A 19483-nucleotide genomic window follows, 5' to 3' on the forward strand; every position below is an offset into this window, starting at 1 on the left:
GAAGGACCCGCGGGGTTCGAGGGGTCCAGCCAAGGAGTCAGTGCAGGAATTCCTTCTACCTCCTCCCCGACAGGTGCACACTCCGGTGCCCACTATAATTCTCCATGCAATGAGGGAGCTCTCTGCTGTCCAGGGAGCCCTCTTCATGGCTGTGTAATGAAGGACTGAAAAATTCTTTTCACTGATCACCAGTGGGATGGCTGCTAGCCACTGATTCCAGTTTTTCCCTCCAAGGTTAGAGAACATATCACATAATAAATTTTCAGGTATTTGAAGACAGGCCTTTCAGTTTACAGAAGTTGGCTTTGTTCATAGTTAGCACCTCTGGGCCATTTATCATTTTATCAGATAAGGGCTGCCTGCCTCCCTTTTCCCTCTAATTTTCCATGATATATCTTGAAAGAGGGTCTAGAATCAAATAAAATGTTCCTGAGTAGAGAGATGCTCCCAGCCTTCATCCTCTGACCCAGGGTTGAAGAAGTCTCTATAGTAGACAACATGCTGGGCTCTTATTAACCTGCAAACAAACTCTGGTCTTTGCACAATGGTGATGGTGAAGTGGTAGTTCATGTTTTATTTGTGCAACTGATCTTTCTCTTAACCTAAGTCAAGACTTTATATACATTTCGTTAAATAACATCTTACTTTGTCCTATTACAGGCAAATTGAGTATTTTATCTAACTGACACATTTCTCTGATCCGGGATTTATGCAGAATTGAGAGTGGGTATCCTGGACTTTTGTTTGACCCCGAGCAAACGTTAGATGGGGCTGAAACTAGAGCAGAGGCTTTGCATCCATCTTAGAGACCTGTCTCAGCCTTGGGATGAAGCTGATTATAAATGTACCTAACTAGTATCCTCCAGCCTAAGTGACCTTATCTTATCCATGAGGGTATTATGGGCTCCTGAAATAATTTCCCGAAATCAAGTTCCGCAACATCTGCCCTGGTTGTCGACACTACGAACTGTGAAACTCTACCCAGGAAAGGAGATGCCGTTTATTTTTTCACAGTGTCTCAGTAAGCACCAATGATGTATAGGAAACTCTAACTTTCTTTCCAACAGGCTTGCCATTGCTTTAATCATCTTTTCTTGAATTTTGACAAAGATCAGAATCTTTGCCATATGAAAAGTGGAAAATATACTAATATCTAGACTTTTGATCTTAGAATTCCCCAAGAGTTTTCAAAAGCTGAGGTCATATCTTTATATAATTTCAATAGCAGGTGCTTAATTTGGCTTATCCAACAAATTGTGATTAAACAGTATCACATCCAGATACTCTCTCATGTACCATCTTTCACCTGGTCTTAGAAACCCAAATTTACAGCTCTCCCATTTGATCATTTACCCAGATTCGATTTCTTCTTCTAGATATTTGTTTAATGTTTCTGGATTAGGGGCCATTTTGCTTGATAGAGCAAACAGAGAAGCTGAGAGTTTAAAATTCTGCCTTTCCTCATCATCTAACATTATACCATCTGCCACAAGCCCTCAGCCTATCCTCCCCTTGTTCTCAATCCAAAAGAAACAGCTTTAAGAACTATTTTGCTGTCCTTAGAGTATTTTTGTTGCTGTTTTTCAAATTCAGCCTCTTTGCTGCATTATACACACCAGTTTTACGCAGATTTTCATCCTGGATTACATGTTCCCTTTCCAGTCTTATGTGTCCTCCTCAAATCCCTCCTGGAATTAGAGTTCCCTATCCTGCTACATTGACCTCCAGGGAGACCATTCTGAAGAAACCTAAATTGAACTGAATTACTTAACTGGCTTTTATCATTGGAATAATATGCAATTTGTTCATTGTTTAGAGCCTTCCTTTCTTCAGCAGACAAAATCACTTCAGGGATCTTTGGATATGGATGTGGGTGGGTTTCTAGGGAATCCATCTTCCCAAAGCCCAAGTATATGAAGACCTTGGTCTTAATTCCAACAGCACTCTGAGACCTTCCTCCACATTTCCCTCTGACTCTCTGTCACCCGTCAGATTCTGTCCTTGTAGGTTCTGATGGAGTCTAAATAGCATCTCCCCTCACCATCCCTGTAGTGGAGGGAAGCGAAGAAGACATGGGCTCTGCCATCACTCAGGCCCAGTCCTGCCACTTACAAACACGTGACATTGGGCAAGCAGCATTCTCATGTCTCCCGGCGGCCTTGATGTCCCCCTGTGGAAAGTGAGATGTTGACAGCACCACCTCATTCATTGCTTAGGGAAATTAAATGAGATAACACGCAGAAAACGTGTAGCACGGTGCTTGGTGTGGTGTCCAACTGTTACTACTCCCTGTTTTTACTTCAGGTGTCTACTTCCATGGCTCCATAAGGGTTAGTTTTCTGTTCACCTTTAAAACTCAGCTAGAGGGCAGCCCCTGACATCACTATACACAGATAAACTTTCTTTTGTAACATTTTGAGATTAATAAAAAAAATCTCATCTAGCACGTAGTTTTTGGTGGATCCTCAGCACTTCTTGGGAAGCTTGGAGTCCCGATACCTGCAGAGATTCTTTCCTGCCCACATCTCCAATCAGCCCCATGGCTGCTGCTGAGATCCTGAGAGCCCTCTGGGGCAGGGCTATGACTCCTTCAACCAGGAATCAGCTTGCAGCTAGAACGGTGTAGCCAGGAGGCAAGAGACCTCTGGCTGGGAACAGAATGGCCCAGTTATCCAACCCTTCCTTTCATCCTGCTTGGGTTCACTGGCAACGGGTTCTTCATTTGCTCCCGTGCCCTCACAGCTTGCCAAACAACTTTTCCCTCCCTTTGTATCCCTCCTTTCTTCCCTCTCTGTGCTGGAGATTAAACCCAAGGCCTTCACACTGAGCTATATCCCTAACCCTCTTTAAATTTATTTTATTGCGAGGCATGGTCTCACTAAGTTGTCAAGTTGCCCAGGTGTGGCTGGAACTTTCAATCCTCCTGGCTCAGCCTCTCAGGTGCTGGGATGATAGGTATGTGCCACCATGCCTAGCTAAAACAATTTTTTATTAGTAGAATCATTTATATGGACCCACATTTATCCAAGAGTGGTCTACAAAATGCAAAGTAATTTAAACTTCTCCTACTGAAATTCTTCAATAACTCTCCACAATCTAGTTCAATAAACCTGGTACATCTTTGTCCCTGCTTACCTTAAAGTGACTGGCATGCAATGGTCAGTAACTTGTTTTCTGGATGAATAATAACAAAACAAATGAACAGTCTATTCTTAAGTTATGTTTTAAAAAAATTTCTTTTTCTTTTGTAGGTATTGCTAAATATTTCTCTGAATGTGTATTGGTGTGTGGTTTTTCCAAGCTGAGGCTTGTTTTGCTGTGTGGTTCATAACTAATCCTTTGGATGTGATTTTTCTATCTCCTTAGAATCTCTGAGAAGTCCTAATTTGGTATTTGCTACGCTTTTGTTAATGCACTGGACATTGTCTGAAGCTTTAAGGGGGCATTAGAGCGACTGTGGGTGGAACCTCAGTAGCACCGTGCGGGCGTCTCCCCCAGACTTGCTGCAGTTCAGCCTCTGGCTTTTGTGCTCAGCTCCAGGGATCATCCACTGCCTCATTTCATTGAAAATTGTGTCTGCCAGTCTTCAGTACTCAGAGCTCTGGGTCCATCGGCCTCCTGCAGCCTCCTTATATATGTGGATGATAACCCAGGAAACCAGGCTGTGGGTCCAGTCTGACTCAGTCTTGACACTCCTAGGAAATGGCAGCAAAACATGAGGCCATTCCGTGGGCCCTAGGATGCCACTGAAAACCCTTTTAAGCTACTTTTTTGTTTTAAGCTACGTATCTATTTATCATTCAAAAATTAGTCTTTTTTGCTTTTAAGCTTTATTGAAATGGCATCATACCATATGTAGTCTTGTACAATTTGTTTTCCTTAAATTCAATATTACATCACAAAAACACATCCATGATGTTCCTTTTCACTGCTGTATGTATACTATTCAGTTGTTTGTCTATGCCACAAATGATCTATTTTCCAGTTACTAGATATTTGGACTGCCCTTGGGGTTTTGCTATTATGAATGATGCTACTACGAACATTCTTATATTTGTCTTCTGATCCATGTGGGTGAGAGTTTCTCTGGGAGATACACTTAGGCATGAAGTTCTTGAATTATACAGCATGCAAATGTTCAGCTTTACAGCATAAAACCAAACGTGACAATCTATACTCCCATTGTCACTGAATAAAAATGTCCTTCTTCCTCATCCTTGCTAAATACTTAGTATCTTCATATTTTTGATCATTTCAAAGTCTAGTGTAGTCTGAATTTATATTTTCCTAATTACTAATGAGATTTACGTTTTTATGCATTTTTGGTCATTTATTATTCTTTTGTGAAGTGTATATTTATATCATTTGCCTATTTTCATATTGGGTTGTTTACTTATTTCTTATTCATTTGTAAGAGCCTGAAAATATTATAGAATACTACTTCTTTTTTGGTTATATTGGTTGCAAATAGGTTTTCTGAATTAGTTGCTTTTCATTTCATTGATAATGTCATAAAAGAGGTCATAAAAGATTCTCCTTCACTTCTGAAGTTTCATTTTTCACATTCAAGTTTTAATCTGTATGGAATTGATATGGTTATATGGTATAAGAGTGTATTTTTCCTGTTTGAAAAAACCAGTTGTCTCCGAATCACTTATTTTCTGTGGTCTGCAATGCTACTGCTGCTTTATAGCTAGTTTTTGTGCATGTGAAATTATGTTTTCACTCTTTGGTGACTTTCAGTAAAGCATTAAAATTGACTCTTAAGGGCCAGGGATTTAGCTCAGTGGTTTCGTCGCCTGCTGTGCAAGCGCAAGGACCTGAGTTTGATCCCCAGTACCAAAAAAAAAAAATTGACTCTTAAAAGTGGTGTACATTTTTTGTTAGATTTACTCATACTTATTATTTTTGATGTTACTATAAGTGATCTCATTTTCTCATTACATTTTGTTGGTGACAAAGATGATGCTCAGGCGTAGAAATGCAACTGATTTTTCTTGTTTGATCTTCTATCTAGTGACTGTGCTATCGGCTCTTCCTATTTTTAATAGTTTTTAAAATTAATTTTATTGGTACATTTTAGGTATACAATGTGATGACAGTCATCATTGGAAATTTGCACCTTTACATAATCTCTCTTGGTTCTTATCTTTGCCCCCTTCCCCCGCCCTTCCTTCAACCCCTCCATCCCTCCCTATTTACAAAGACTTTGTTTCCATTTTTTTCCTTTTCTCATATTAATTCCATTCCCTTCTTTCCTTTCCCCTACCCCTCCCACTTCCCCTTCCCCTTTGGCCCTTTTCTTCCTATTTCACATTATCTATTATACCTTTTAGTCCTTATTTACAATTTCAGTTTCTCACACTAGAGAAACTATTCGGTATTTGCATATGTGTGTCCTATTTATTTCACTTAAGAGTATTGCCTCAATGTACATCCATTTAGCTATAAATGACTCTAGTTTCTCATTTTTTATGGTTTAGAAAAAAAAAAATTCTTTATCCAGTCTCCAGTTGATGGGCAATTGGGCTGCTTCCAAGTTTTAGTTATTATAAATTGTGCTGCTATGAACATGGGTGCACATATATCACTGTGGTATGATTCTTTTAATTCTTTGGGGAAGATACCCAGCAGGGGAATAGCTGGGTCAAATGGGACTTTCAGTTCTAGTTCTTTGAGGTATCTCCATACTGATTTCCACAGTGGTTGCACCAGTTGACACTCGCACTAGCAGTGGAGCAGGGTTCCTCTTTCCCCACAGCCCCACCAGCATTTGTTATTGGTTGATTTCTTGATAGCAGCCATTCTTTCTGGGGTGAGGTGGAATCTCAGCATTGTTTTCATCTGCATCTCTCGAATGACCACTTGATGTTGAACATTTTTTCATATATTTATTTGTTATTTCTACTTCTTTGTCTGAGAAATGTCTGTTCATTTCAGATGCCCATTTTTAGATTAGGTCATTAAATTTGGGAGGTCTGATTGGGGGGGCGGGGTTACCAGGGATTGAACTCGGGTCCTTGTACTTGTGGGGCAGGTTGCAGAACCACTGAGCTAAATACCTGGCTCCAGGTCTGAACTTTTAAAGTTCTTTATAGATTCTAGATAGTAGACCTTTGAGGAACAGCTGGTGAAATTTTTTTCCCACATTGTGGGTTGTTTCTTCACACTGTTGGTGGTTTCTCTTGTTGCGCAGAAGCTTTTTAATAAGAAGAGATCCCATTTGTTGATTGTTTGTGCTAGATCATGGGCAACAGAGGTTTGGTTCATAAAATCTTTTCTTACACCCATGTCTTCAAGAGCTCTACCTAACCTCTGTTCCAGCCAGTTCAGCATTTCTGTTTTAATACTTAGATCTTTAATCCATTTCAATTTTAGTTTAGTGCATGGTAAGAGATATAGGTCTAGATTGAATTTTTGGCAAGTTGAAACCCAATTTTTCCAGCACTATTTATTAAAGAGGCTATCTTTCCTCCAGTGAGGGTGCTTGGCTCCTTTGTCGAAGATGAGGTGGCTGAGTGTGTCTGGAGTAGTATCCGTATCTTCTAATCTGTTCCAGTAGTCCTCCAGTGTGTTTCTTTGCAAGTACCATGCTGTTTTTTTCACAGTAGCTTTGTAGTATAGATTCAAGTTGGGGATTGTGATACCCCCTGCCATGTCTCTGTTACCTAGAATTGCTTTTGCTATTCTGGGTCTCTTCTTGTTCCAAATGAATTTTTGGATTGTTTTCTCATGGTCCATGAAGTATGCTGCTGGGATTTCAATTGGGATTGCATTGAATCTATATAGCAGTTTTGGAAGTATGGCCATTTTCACTATGGTGATTCTCCTTACCCAGGAGCAGTGGATGTCTTTCCATTTTCTGATATCATCTTCAATCTCTCTTTTCAGAGTGCTATAGTTTTCAGAAAAGAGGTCTATGATTTCTTTCATTAGGTTGATTCCTAGGTATTTCAGTTTTTTGGGTGCTATTTTGAGAGGAATTGTTTGCACTATTTCTGTCTCAGTGAGTCTGTTGTTCATGTAGAGGAAAGCTATTGATGTTTTGTGTATCCAGCTACTCTACTGAATTTGGTTATTAAGTCTAGAAGACTTTTGGTGGCATTCTTGGGGTCTTCTATATAGAGTATCATGTCATCTGCAAATAATGACAATTTGACTTCATTTCCTGTCTTTATTCCTTTTATTTCTTTCTCTTGTCTAATGCTGTGGTTAATGTTTCCAAGACGATATTGAACAGGAGTGGTGATAGTGGACATCCTTGTCTTGTTCCTGATTTTAGTGTGAAGGATTTCAGTTTTTGAGCATTTAGTATGATATTGGCTGTTGGTTTTTCATAGATGGCTTCTATCAGTTTGAGGTAGAGACCATCTATTTCAAGTTTTTGTAGGGTTTTTATCATAAATGCTCATTGGCTTTTGTCAAATGCTTTTTCTGTGTCTATGGAGATAATCATATGGTTTTTGTCCTTGGCTCTATTGATATAGTGTATTACATTGATTGATTTGCATATATTGAACCATCCCTGCATCCCTGGGATGAATCCCACTTGATCAGGGTGTATGATCTTCTTGATGATCTTCTGCATTCTGTTTGCCAGTATCTTATTAAGGATTTTTGCATCTATGTTCATTAGTGAGATTGGCCTATAGTTCTCTTTTTCGATTGGGTCTTTCTCTGCTTTGGGGATCAAGGTGATGCTTGCTTCCAGGAATGAATTCAGGAGTGTTGCTTCCCTTTCAATTTCATTGAAGAGTTTAAACAGTAGTGGCAGTAGTTCCTCTCTAAATGTCTTGTAGAGTTCATCAATGAAGCCATCAGGACCCGGGTTTTCATAGTTGGTAAGTTTTTAATTACATTTTCAATTTCATTGATTGATGTTGGGTTGTTTCGAATATTTAGGTCTTCTTCTTTCAACTTTGGTAATTCATACATATCTAGGAATCTGTTCATTTCTTCTGGGTTTTCCATCTTATTGGTGTATAGGTTCTCAAAGTAGATATTGATGATCCTCTGGATTTCTAGGTCCATTGTAATTTCATCCTTTTCATTCCTAATTGCATGGATTTAGGCCTTTTCTTTCCTTTTTTGTTATAAGGTTGGCTAAGGGTTTGTTAATTTTGTTTATTCTTTCAAAGAACCAACTCTTGGCTTCATTGATTTTTTTGTATTGTTCTCTTAGTCTCCATTGCATTGATTTCTGCTCTGATCTTTATAATACCTCCCTTGTATGAGCTTTGGATTTGTCCTGCTTTTCTTTTTCTAGAACCTTGAGGTTCAGCATCAGGTTGTTTAATTGGGCTCATTCTGTTTTCCTAACATGAATATTCACTGCTATGAATTTCCCTCATAAGATTGCTTTCATTGTGTCCTATAGATTCCAATATGTTGTATTGTCATTGTCATTTAATTGTAGGAACTGCCTGATTTTTTCTTTAATTTCTTCTGTGACCCATTGGTTATTCAGAAGTGTGTTGTACAATTTCCATGTGTTTATAAAAGTTTTCTGGTTTCTTTTGCTATTGATCTCCAATTTCATTGCACTATGGTCTGATAACATACAGGGGATAACTTCAATTCCTTTGTACTTGCTTAAATATGTTCTATGATCAAACATGTGGTCTATTTTGGAGAACAACCCATGTGCACCTGAGAAGAATCTGTATTCTGATTTTGTGGGGTGGAACACTCTGTAAACATCTGTTAAGTTCATTTGTTCAAGAGTTTTATTGAATTCTAGTATTTTGTTGCTCATTTTTTGTCTAGTTGATGTATCTATTTGTGACAGTGGGGTATTGAGGTGCCCCACTACTACTGTATTAGTGCTTATATGATTTTTCATGTCCTTTAGTATTTGTTTTATATGGTTGGTCACACTAGTGTTTGATGTTTATATATTTATGTTTGTCATCTCTTCCTCTTGGATTGTTCCCTTTACAAGGATGTTGTGTCCTTTTTTGTCTATCTTAATCAGTGTTGCTTTGAAATCCACTTGATCAGCAAAGAGGATAGCTACTCCTGCTTTTTTGGGGGTTCCTGTCTCATGGAGTATTGTTTTCCACCCTTTAACTTTCAGTCTATGAGTTTCTTTTTGAATTAAGTGTGTTTCTTGTATGCAGCATACTGTTGGATCTTGATTCTTGACCCATTCTACCAGTCTATTCCTTTTGATAGGTGAATTGAGACCATTAACAGTGATGGTTATAAGTGATATGTATTGACTTATCATTGTCATGACTTTTTCTTTTTGTTGGATTCTCCCCCTTTGTGTTTAATTTCTTGTCATGCCTGATGGATTCATTCTGTTGGGCTTCCTGGGGTTGTGATCCTCATTGTCTTTTCCTAGGGCATTGTCTAAAAGTTTTTGGAGTGCTGGCTTGGAATTCATGAAGTGCCTAAGGTGCTCTTTGTCATGAAAGTATCTTATTTCTCCATCAATGTTGAAAGATAGTTTTTCAGGGTATATCAATCTGGGTTGGAGGGTGTTTTCCTTTAGGGCTTGAAATATCACTCCAAGCTCTTCTTGCCTTGAGGGTTTGCATTGAGAAGTCTGCTGTGATTCTGATGGGCTTTCTTTTGTATGTGATTTGTTTCTTTTCTCTAACTGCTTGTAAAATTTTGTTCTTCTGTTGGATTTCTGGAATTTTTTTTTTTTTGGTACCGGCAATCAAACTCAGGACCTTGCGCTTTCGAGGCAGGTGGCAGAACCACTGAGCTAAATCCCTGGCCCTAGAATCTCAACTATTATATGCCTATGTGTAGATTTTTTTTTTTTGATCAAGGCTAGCTGGAGTCCTATATGCCTCACTTATCTGTATGTCAAGTTCTTTTTCCCTGCTTGGGAAGTTTTCTGCCATCATTTCTGTGCATTTTTTTTTACATCATCTGCACTCTCTCCTGTTTCTTCGTTGACTTTGATCAGTCTTATGTTATTCTTCTTTGCATTGTCTAACAGTTGCTAGATTGATTTCTCATGGTCCCTTACTATTTTAAAGAAAAAAATTTTTTCTTTGTACTGGGGAATGAACTTGGGACCTTGAGCTTGCAAGGCAGGTGGTAGAACCACTTAGCTAAATCCCCAGCCCAAGAAATTTTTGTTTTTCTGGTCACTAATTGCAATCTTATCTTCTATATCTGAAATTCTCTCCTTACATTGGCTCATTCTGCTGCGTAAACTCTCAATGGAGTTTTTAATCTCCTGGAAATCTGTTTGCCTCGTTTTGTGGATTCCATTGTTTCCTATGTTTTCCATCATGTTCCTCAGCTCCTCTATTTTTTTTATCTGTGTCCTTTCTAGATTTATTAATCATGTCTTGCACTATGGGCACAATCTCTGCTGTTGTCCGAGAAATTATTTCCGATTTCATTTTCTCCAGATCCTCTTGTTGCCAGTTCAGGGAGTCCAGGTGGTTGAGTATCAGATTGTTCCATCTTCTTTCCCTTTGGGGTTGCTTTAGGTGATCTGGAAGTCTGCTTTTGAGGCTTGTTTATGTGTCTTCTCATTTCAAGTGGGGGATGGCTCACCTCCTTGGCACTGAGAGCAGTGGTACAGTGGCCTGGAAGGTTCACCTCCTTTGTGCTGGGGGAAGCTCTGCTCCTTGGCACTGGGGGCAATGGTCATGTGCTACTTCTGGAGGTTGGGAGTCTGGGCCACAGGGGCAACATTGGCAAGTGCATCATAGCTTGGCAAAAGGCAGAAGGGTAAGCCCCACTTTTAATAGTTTATCTGTTCATTCACTTGGATTTTCCATAAGGACCATCTAATATCTGGAAATAATAAGAATATGTTTCTTCCTTTGCAAATATTATGTTTCCGCACTTTGTCTCAGTGAACTGGCTGGGGTGTTATGCACCATGTTGAACAGGAGATGTAATGGTAGGCAACTGTATGACTGATTGTAAACAAGTGCTTCTATTCAACAGTGATGTTTGCTGCAGGGTTTTAGAAACTATCCTTCAAATTAAGAAAGTTCTATTGCTTCTTTTGCTAAAATCTTTCTGTATCCCAAAGTAGTTCCGAATTTTGGCAAATGATTGTCCTTCTTCTATAGATAAGATAGTAAGGTTTTCCTTTTTTGAGTTTCAATATGGTGATTGTTATATCACACTAAGATCAACGAATTTTAAAATTAATGAGATTAGTGTTAATTGAATTCTTTTATCTTTTAAAATTTTTGTTACAACTTTGATTTTATCCACCCTTTTCAGTCCTTCTTTGCTTATTCTGTCTTTGTGTGGGGGGGGGGGGCGGGAGGAGTACTGGGGACCAAACTCAGGGCTTCGCGCATGTTAGGTAAATGCTCTACCACCAAGCTATGTAGTAGTACTGGGATTTGGACATAGGGCCTTCTACCGCTAAGCTACATTCCCAGCCCTATTTTTTATTTTGAAGCAGGGTTTGCTAAGTTGCCCATACTAGCCTCAAAATTGCACTCCTCCTGCCTCAGCCCCAGAGTAGCTTGGTTTACAAGTGTGTTTCATGCTGGGATCTTTTATTTCAAAAAAATCACCTTAGGAGGCTTGCCTTTATTTTTTTCTTTTCCTATGTAAGGAGCCTGTGGAGGCAATGTACTCAGAGCTCTGCCTTCTCAACATCTGGCTTGCACAGAAGGCACTGACTTTTTAACAGAGTGACCAGCAAAGCTGGAAGCAGAGAATACCCAACAGATGGGTGGCTGGGAATTGTTGAGTGGGGCAGTCTTCCACAGACTGGGACCATCCCAGCACAGCTTTGCCAAGTGAGCCAAACTGCACGGCCTAACCATCCTCGGACCCTGAGCCATTTCTGTACCTAATCAGATAGATCATTCTGAGAAGTAGGTCAGGGTACCACAAGTGAGGCTCAGTACAACCACTTGCCTCCTAGGAAAAGGAGACAGATCCATGTACCACTTGCTGTAAAAATGGCTGAGTTCTTGGCCCTGAGCCCCTTAGCTGCAGCACAACACTTGATATGTACTGGTACCATCAGGGCCTATCACACCACACCCTAGGACTCAGGGGCAGGCCACCTGTGCCACCTGGCTGATCCTCCTGCCGTTTGCTGGGGAGTAACAAACTCACTTCCCCGATGCACCAAATTCCATTGTTTATGCCTAGCACTCCCTGCTTGCTCCATGAGCTTTGGAGCCCTGTTACTCCTGGCCATTCTCTATAAGATTAGAATTCTTTCCTGACAACATCCAGTTTTATTAGATAATATTTTATTAGGTGATAAAATATCTTTGGTTTCATTTTTATGGCCACCCCAATTCAATCAGACTCATTGAGAATCACCAAGGGACCTCAACCCTTCCCCTGATCTGGATCACGGGAAGCACAGTGACCAACAAGCACAAGGACAGGCAGGCATGTGTAACCTTGAACTTGCTGCCTTTTAGTACACTTGGAGAATAAATAGTTATGGAAGGTTACCTAAAGAACATTCTTGCCCCCAAACCCATTCCCACATTCTGGCAGAATGTCAGAGAGACACATCTCAGAATCATGGTGTTTTGCTCTCATTTTAAACTGCTTGTACTGAACTGTTGCTGTTTTTTGTTTTTGTTGCAGCATAACATCCGAGTCTTCACTGGGATTCTTATATGGACCAAGTGTGTGAACTCCATGTTTTGATGTGTATTTATAGAAACCAGGTTAATTCTCTTTTAGGGAACACAGTTATAAGTGAATGTGAATTAACGAACAAATAAATACAATTAGAGAAGTTGTGTTTTATGACAGGGCTATAGAAGGAAAGTGCAGGAATTACATTTGTTTGAACATCAATTATATGCCAGCCCTTGTCCAAGGGCTTTACTAATATTATATCATTTAATTTTTTTTCTTCACATCATCCCTATGAGGTGGGCATTACTGGTTCCATTTAATGGATGAGAACATTTGGCAGAGAGGTAATTGTATATTGGTGACATTAATTCAAGCTCAGATATGTCGGACTCTAATACCTGTGTTCTTTCCAGGACTCCTCGCTGTCACATTATCGAGGAAATACAATTCCTTCTGTTCCTCAGCAGCAGTCAAGATGAAAACCCCCAGAGTGGGCCAAACTACTTCCCTCTTCCTGGCTAGGTTTTCCTTGAAATTTCTCATTCCAATGTGAGTCCCTGCTGCCATCTGCTGGCAGCCTCGCTCAGCCTGCGCTATCTTTGCAAATCCCTCAATCTCTGAGAAGGAGAAATCAGCTTCAAAAAAAGGCAACAAGCTGAATGCAGACAACCAGTTGATAAAGGGAGGGAAGCTCTGTGGGGAGAATACTTCACTTTCCTTGGGGATACTTCCTTTCTCCTTTGAAGCTGCTGTCAGTTTTCATCAGATTTCACTCATCTCCAGAGAACGAGAAAGCCCAGGTTCGGCATCCAGGCCACCTAAGTTTGGATGGTGGCCTTGTGCTAGCCTAGGGAAGTCCCTGGCCCCAGTCTGTAACACTGACCACCACCTTGACAAACAACAAACCACAGGTAGTGCAAGTGCCTCGGTGAAGAAGAGGCTTAGCGCCAGCAAAGCCAGGCTTGGCCTCCTCGAGGAAAGGAGTAGGACACAGGGGAATCAGGCCAGTGTACATGTGGTCTTCACCTGGGCAGCTGGGACTGCAGGCGACCCCAGAGCCTTTGTTGAAAACACCTAACACAAACACACACACCCTGTGAAACATAATTGTTTATCATCTGGGGTAGATGGTTAGATTTCTGTTATTCTTTGTTTCTCTTTCCTTGAACAAAATGGGGGGAAACCCATCCCAGGGAGCAGGGGAGCGTATTTCTCTGACTGCTGGAAAAAAAGAAAGCAGGAATTGTCACGACAATTAGGAGCTTAACAAAGCCTCTTTTTGCTCATCATCCATCAGGGCCCTCAATCTGCGCCCCCACCCGCCCCGTCCCCTAATTCAATGCCTGCCTAATGAATAACTCCCGGGGAACGAAGGACTCTTTCAGCTGGCTCACATAATTATCAGAGGAGCCTTGCCTAACTGACGCAGGCTACTCCTGTTTTCAGGCCTGTCTCTAAATTTGGTTATTCACAACCTTTATAGCTCAATATTATTGCCTGACTGTGATCATTTTCTAATTATCCTAATAATACCTATTAAATAATTCCCATTAAATCACTTGAACTGGAGCAGCACAGGCCAGCTCAAATACAACTTAACCTAATAAGCATTGGTCGTTCATTAAGCAACAGGCCAATCTCTTAAAGGGACTAGATAGAATACTGAACACAAAGGAATATTATTATTGTGCAAATGTTATTACGGGTTAGAGTGTATTAATTTTGATGGCCTGGCTTGCATAGCTTCCGTTTGGTTTCCTTTGGGACCGCTCTCCTTGACTCGACTCTATTTGTCTCTAGCCCCTTGTTGATCTGCATCTGTCACCCCCATGAGGACATTCAAGGAGAAAAGGCCCATAAACTTAACCGGGGAATTAAATTACCAGTGATAGAAAGGGAATGAACAGAATCCATCTTCTGGCTACTTAGGCACACCTTTGAGCACCCTGCCAGCTGGCTAGATTTCTTTAGGTATCACTTAAAATAGCTTTCTTTTCATTTTTCTTTCTTTCTTTCTCTCTTTCTGACATTTGGAAATGAGGAAGATTTTCAAATCTGGTACCTATAATTTAAATTTCAAGCAGTAAATGATTAGAGAGACAATTCTTTAAAAGCATATATATGTGGATCCTTAATGATATTGTGTAAGATAATATTAGGTAGCATTCTTTGGCTGCCTACAATGTAGTAGCCACTTGGTATTTAGCACCCCGACACCTGAATTCTCAAAATGGCCTCATATGTAATGTGGGGATTATTATCTCCATCTTTCAGATAAGACTTTTGGGGTCAGAGGGGTTAGATGACTTTTCCAGGACTACCAACCTAAAGGAGAAAGAACAGAATTTGAACACAGGGCTCTTTGGTGCCTCCACTTTTCCTACCATGCCTCATGTCAGCATGTGTTGTTAACAGCCAAGTGAACGTGCTCTAGATTCCCTGGTACAGTATGTCCTTTTCATTCCTGAGGCTCCCTGGAGATTCCTAAAGACAAGCAGCAGAGCCTCCTTGATGGGGAATATTACCAAACACCAAACAAGGGTAGTTCATCCCACCAAAAAGTCCCAACAGCAGCTATGGAGACAGGCCAAGACTCAGTTCAGGCAGCAAGAAACACTCATTGATTTTGCAAAGAAGCCTAATTCTGATGGACAAATGTGGGTTCTCTTTACAAGGAAATCCAGAGTGTAATTTAGTAAGAAGAGGAACAAATACTGGTTAATCATTCACCCTGGGCTGGGCGCCGAGCTGAGGTTTCGCCTAAGTGTTTTTACTAATCTTCACCACAAATGCAAGAGACAAGAATGACTATCACTCCAGCATCACAAGCAAGAAACTGAGGCACACAGAGGTAAAGTCTGCCCCCAACATTTCCCTGCTAGCTACTGACAACAGAACCATGCAGCTACTGGGCTGAAATCTCCAGACCCTGTCTTTGGGGGCCCCTTGGGAAGCTCTGGAAGCGCCCCTCATACCTCCGCACGTCTGTGTGAGCTTCAGGCCCCGGAAAGTCTGGATCTGCCTTCGCTATTATCACCATTCTCAAGTCATTGCACTTCGAACAGAATTGAGATGCTCCCCTTTCCCTAGAGTGTTTCCCAGGGCACATGTTGTTCACATCATCGCTCACAGAGACACGAAGTTGTTCACAGTTAGTATCCCCAATACAGAAGACCAAAGGCATCATGGCACAGAATTAAAGAGACAACCCCTCAGCACACGCTGAGTGCCCCTCTGGTACCTCAGCCACATGGCTGCTGGGAGAGTACCCAGAAAACATAGATGTCTTTAAGTCACCCCTTACCTGAAACCCCTGGCTGGCCCCTCTTTTGTTAAAGTAGTTAAACCTGGCCATGGCAGGTGCTGCTCCCTCTGTCAGAACAGTCTGCTCCCCTCTCTGGCTGACCCCTGCTCCCCTCTGATGCCCATCTCCCATGACCCCTCTCAGGAAGCTGGGCCTGAGGTCCTGGGTCTGTTTTCATTGCTCCCTCTTGCTGTTCTGTCACAGTGCCTGTCCCACTTTATTGAGACTTGTCTGTTTCCGTGTCTGAATCCCTCAGTGAACTATAAACTTCTCAAGGCAGAAACTGAACCATACAAACTATTTCAGACCCAGTGTCTGGACATCCAGCACATGGAAGGTCATCCCCTGAGGATCACTGTGTTTGAACAGAAGAATCTGAAGCCCTCAGTGGGATGGCTACCATCTGCTGCTTTACCTTGGGCCAAGTCCTAATTAAATTAAGCATCATATGCCATTTCTTTTTTAATCTTCATTTCTTACCTGTGATGTAGGAAACCACAACTGCACCCATTTCAGATGAGAAGATGAAAGTTTATAAAGTGACTGGCCCAAGGTTTGGAAAGGGAAAGGAGAGACCAGGACTTGAACTCTGGGCTTTGAATTACCAGCATTCCCTGAATACCCAATGATTTCTCCTGAATTTGCCCTAACCCCTACACTGCAAAGAACATTCATTCTATTCAGCAGAGCTGGGTAGACCAGAGCCCAGTTTCAAGGCCCACAGACTAATCAAGGGCCAGAAGAATCTCAAATGGCAACACCAGTTTGACTTTTAATGTGTGGAGCAATGTGGACTTGGCACAGCCTGTCCCTGCTGACACATCCCCCGTGGGTGACCAGTTTTCCTTGTGTTGGGCCATGGTAAGACCAGCACAATTAGCAGACTGCAGACACAGACCCAAACCTGCTGTCCAGAGCTGCCAGGATGGACACTGTACCTGCTTCTCCTCTCAAGGCCTTCTCCAGCCTCACACCCTGGATCTCTGATGCCCTCTGCCGCTCCTCCACCTCCTCCAGCTGCCTCTGGATGGCCTGCAATGCCAGGATCACATGTCACAGGGGACCTTGGACACACAGAGTCACACAAGGAGGGTGATGCTGTCACTGATTCTCCAGGAGAAAGAGAGTGGTATTTCTGGCCTGATCAACTGGGCAAGGACCTCTGAACACCCAAACAGCCAGATCTGGATGCCTCCCTCTTTAGTAAGAAGCATAAAGCATGGAGGCTGTGTGTAAGTTCCATCTGCCCCCAAGTAGACATTAAAACACTTCCCTGTGACACAGCCAATCACACCAGAGTCCTTTAAGACAGGCCCTGGGTGGCCCTAGTGGTTCTGGGGCTCCTCAGAGCCCACAGACTCTGACTATGGTCATAGCACAATGATAGGGCTGCGGCCACCACGTAGAGCAGGGGTGGGGTGGGGACAAATAGAGTATCTGCTCACATTCTATTTCCCAGGAACAACAAGACTGTACCTCTGAGAGGGTGGTCTGGACAGAAGGCCTGAGCTGGCTCTTGGGGCTTGGTGTTCATTCTGGGGTTGTCCAGGGCTTGTCCCTAGCTATAAGTGGCACTTGCCCTTCCTTGCAATACAGCCTTATGCCAGAATGCTATCACTGTGGATGAACGCTGTGGCTTTGTTACCAACAAGGTGTAAAAACAAGACAGAAGATATTTAACCCATTAAGGAATAAGCCTCATTCTCTGCTTAGATTTGTCATGAGCACCTAGGAAGGTTTGGGGTAACAACTAGGTTTGCATTTATGTATTTATTTCTCCTGTTACCTAATCCTTTGTGGATCTATGAGAGAAGACAGTCAGGAAAGCCTTTCCTATATAAGTTTTGTTCTCTGCTTTCTCATACCATGCTGCCAAAAATGCACATCCCTTGGCAGAACAGGGTTTGCACCTGGCAGAACAGATATCTTAAAGGCAGGGGGAGCACCTGTGTCCCTCCTCTACTGTGCTTTGACTCTCTCCCTCCCCTTCCTCTTCAACCTCACGTCCTCCTAAATCTCCCCTCGAGTCCTGGGTCCAGGAGCTGAGGTACCTCTGCACCTGTGAAGAGATCTGTTCAGGGTGGGGCCCTTGCAGTCACCTGGCTCCTGTTTTCCCAGCTCTGAGCATATAAGCCCCTGTGAATACAGAGGGATTCTATTATAACTACTAATCATTTCATGCCCTCTTTGGGTCTTTCTTATTATATCTTTATAAATCCATCTCTTGCTGGTATGGAATAGAATTGCTAAAGAAGGAAAACATTTCAATGACTTTATTACTGATTATTATGCAGTTATAGCTACTTGGTTGTTATGGACTCAACAGCATTGCCCCCAAATTCATACACCGAGGCCCTAATTCCCAATGTGACTATGTTTGGAGACAGGGCATATGAGGAAGTAATGAGGGTTAAGAGAGGCCACAAGGGTGGAGCCCTGATCTGATGAAACCTGTGCCCTTATAAGAAGAGGAAGAAACACTAGCAGTTGCCCTTCATCTCACAAATACCACGTGAGGACACAGAGGGAAGGCACCTGTCCACAAGCCAGGATGGAGGCCCTCACCAGACACCAAATCTGACAGCACCTTGATCTTGGACTTTTAGCCTCCAAAACTGTGAAGAAATAGATGTTTGCCACATAAGCCACTCCATCTTTGGATTTTTCTATGGCCACCTAAGCAGACTGGCCCAGCGGTCATTCTTTAGGAACTAAAAGATGAAAAAGGACTCAAGAGGTCATTGTAATGCTCCTCTTATTCCCACTATTAGCCTGCAGTGCAAAACTGCCAAGTGTGCCAATGGGTAGCATAAAGACTTGCTTTGCTCTTAGAAGGAAATGTTGAAACGCTCCAACCTGCTTTAGAGGTTGAGACAGAGATGAGCTCGTGGGCATTGTCCCTGTCCATGGGGTGCAGGTGGCCCTCGAGTCCCCCAAAGGCCCAGTGTCAAAGGCTTGGGCTCCAGCCCATGGTGGTCTTTGGAGGAACCTTAAGGAGATGTGCCCCAGTAGAAATTAGGTCCCTGGGGCTGTGCCCTTGGAGGAGATGCTGCACTGGGACCCCAGCCTCTCCTTTTTATCCCTCTTTGCTTTCTGGCCACCAGAAGGTGAGCAAGTCACCCTATTTGAGCTCCCTGCCATGATGTGCTGCCTCACTGCAGGCCCACAGCAGCAGACCGAGTGATCATGAACTAGAATGTTTGACACTGTCAACCCAAATAAACCTTTCATCTGTTTAAGTTGATTGCCTCAGGTATTCTATAACAGTACTAGGCAGGTGACTGACACACAGGATTACATGGCCAGATAAATGGGATAACTGGAGAAAGTGATGAAAGGGCATATGGATTGAGTGGTCATCCTAAGTCCTGTTGTCCTGAAATCCAACTGTTCTTCAAGACTAGGCTTGGGATCCTCAGGCAGATGGAGAATGTCTAGACTTTCTGCTTTGTTTTTCCTGACACTGATAGAGCTGGGAAGATCTCCCTGGGCAGAAATGTTTGGAGTAAACTACCAAGTCAGGAAATCTACACTGGAATACTGGATACTTATGTCTTCAACTAATCCCACAATGGAGATGGCCCCTAATAGCTGTCAGCTCAACAAAGATATAGTCCAGACGTTGGTGGG

At 42.1% G+C, this 19483-nt stretch overlaps 1 protein-coding gene across 17 annotated transcripts in view; it reads right to left on the bottom strand.

The window, feature by feature from the left end:
• Mical2 (microtubule associated monooxygenase, calponin and LIM domain containing 2) overlaps positions 1–19483 on the bottom strand; it is a 215014-nt gene that overhangs the window by 12645 nt on the left and 182886 nt on the right. For all 17 annotated transcript variants that reach the window (XM_087211662.1, XM_087211661.1, XM_087211659.1 and 14 more), the window contains one exon: positions 16792–16885. In XM_087211662.1, the coding sequence (XP_087067788.1) occupies positions 16792–16885 (94 nt within the window). The remainder of the gene's footprint in view (positions 1–16791; positions 16886–19483) is intronic.

The sequence above is a fragment of the Heterocephalus glaber genome, unplaced genomic scaffold (assembly GCF_053883595.1).
Source record: "Heterocephalus glaber isolate CG9 unplaced genomic scaffold, H.glaber_assembly_v1.0 deba00001428, whole genome shotgun sequence".
Classification (NCBI taxonomy): domain Eukaryota; kingdom Metazoa; phylum Chordata; class Mammalia; order Rodentia; family Bathyergidae; genus Heterocephalus; species Heterocephalus glaber.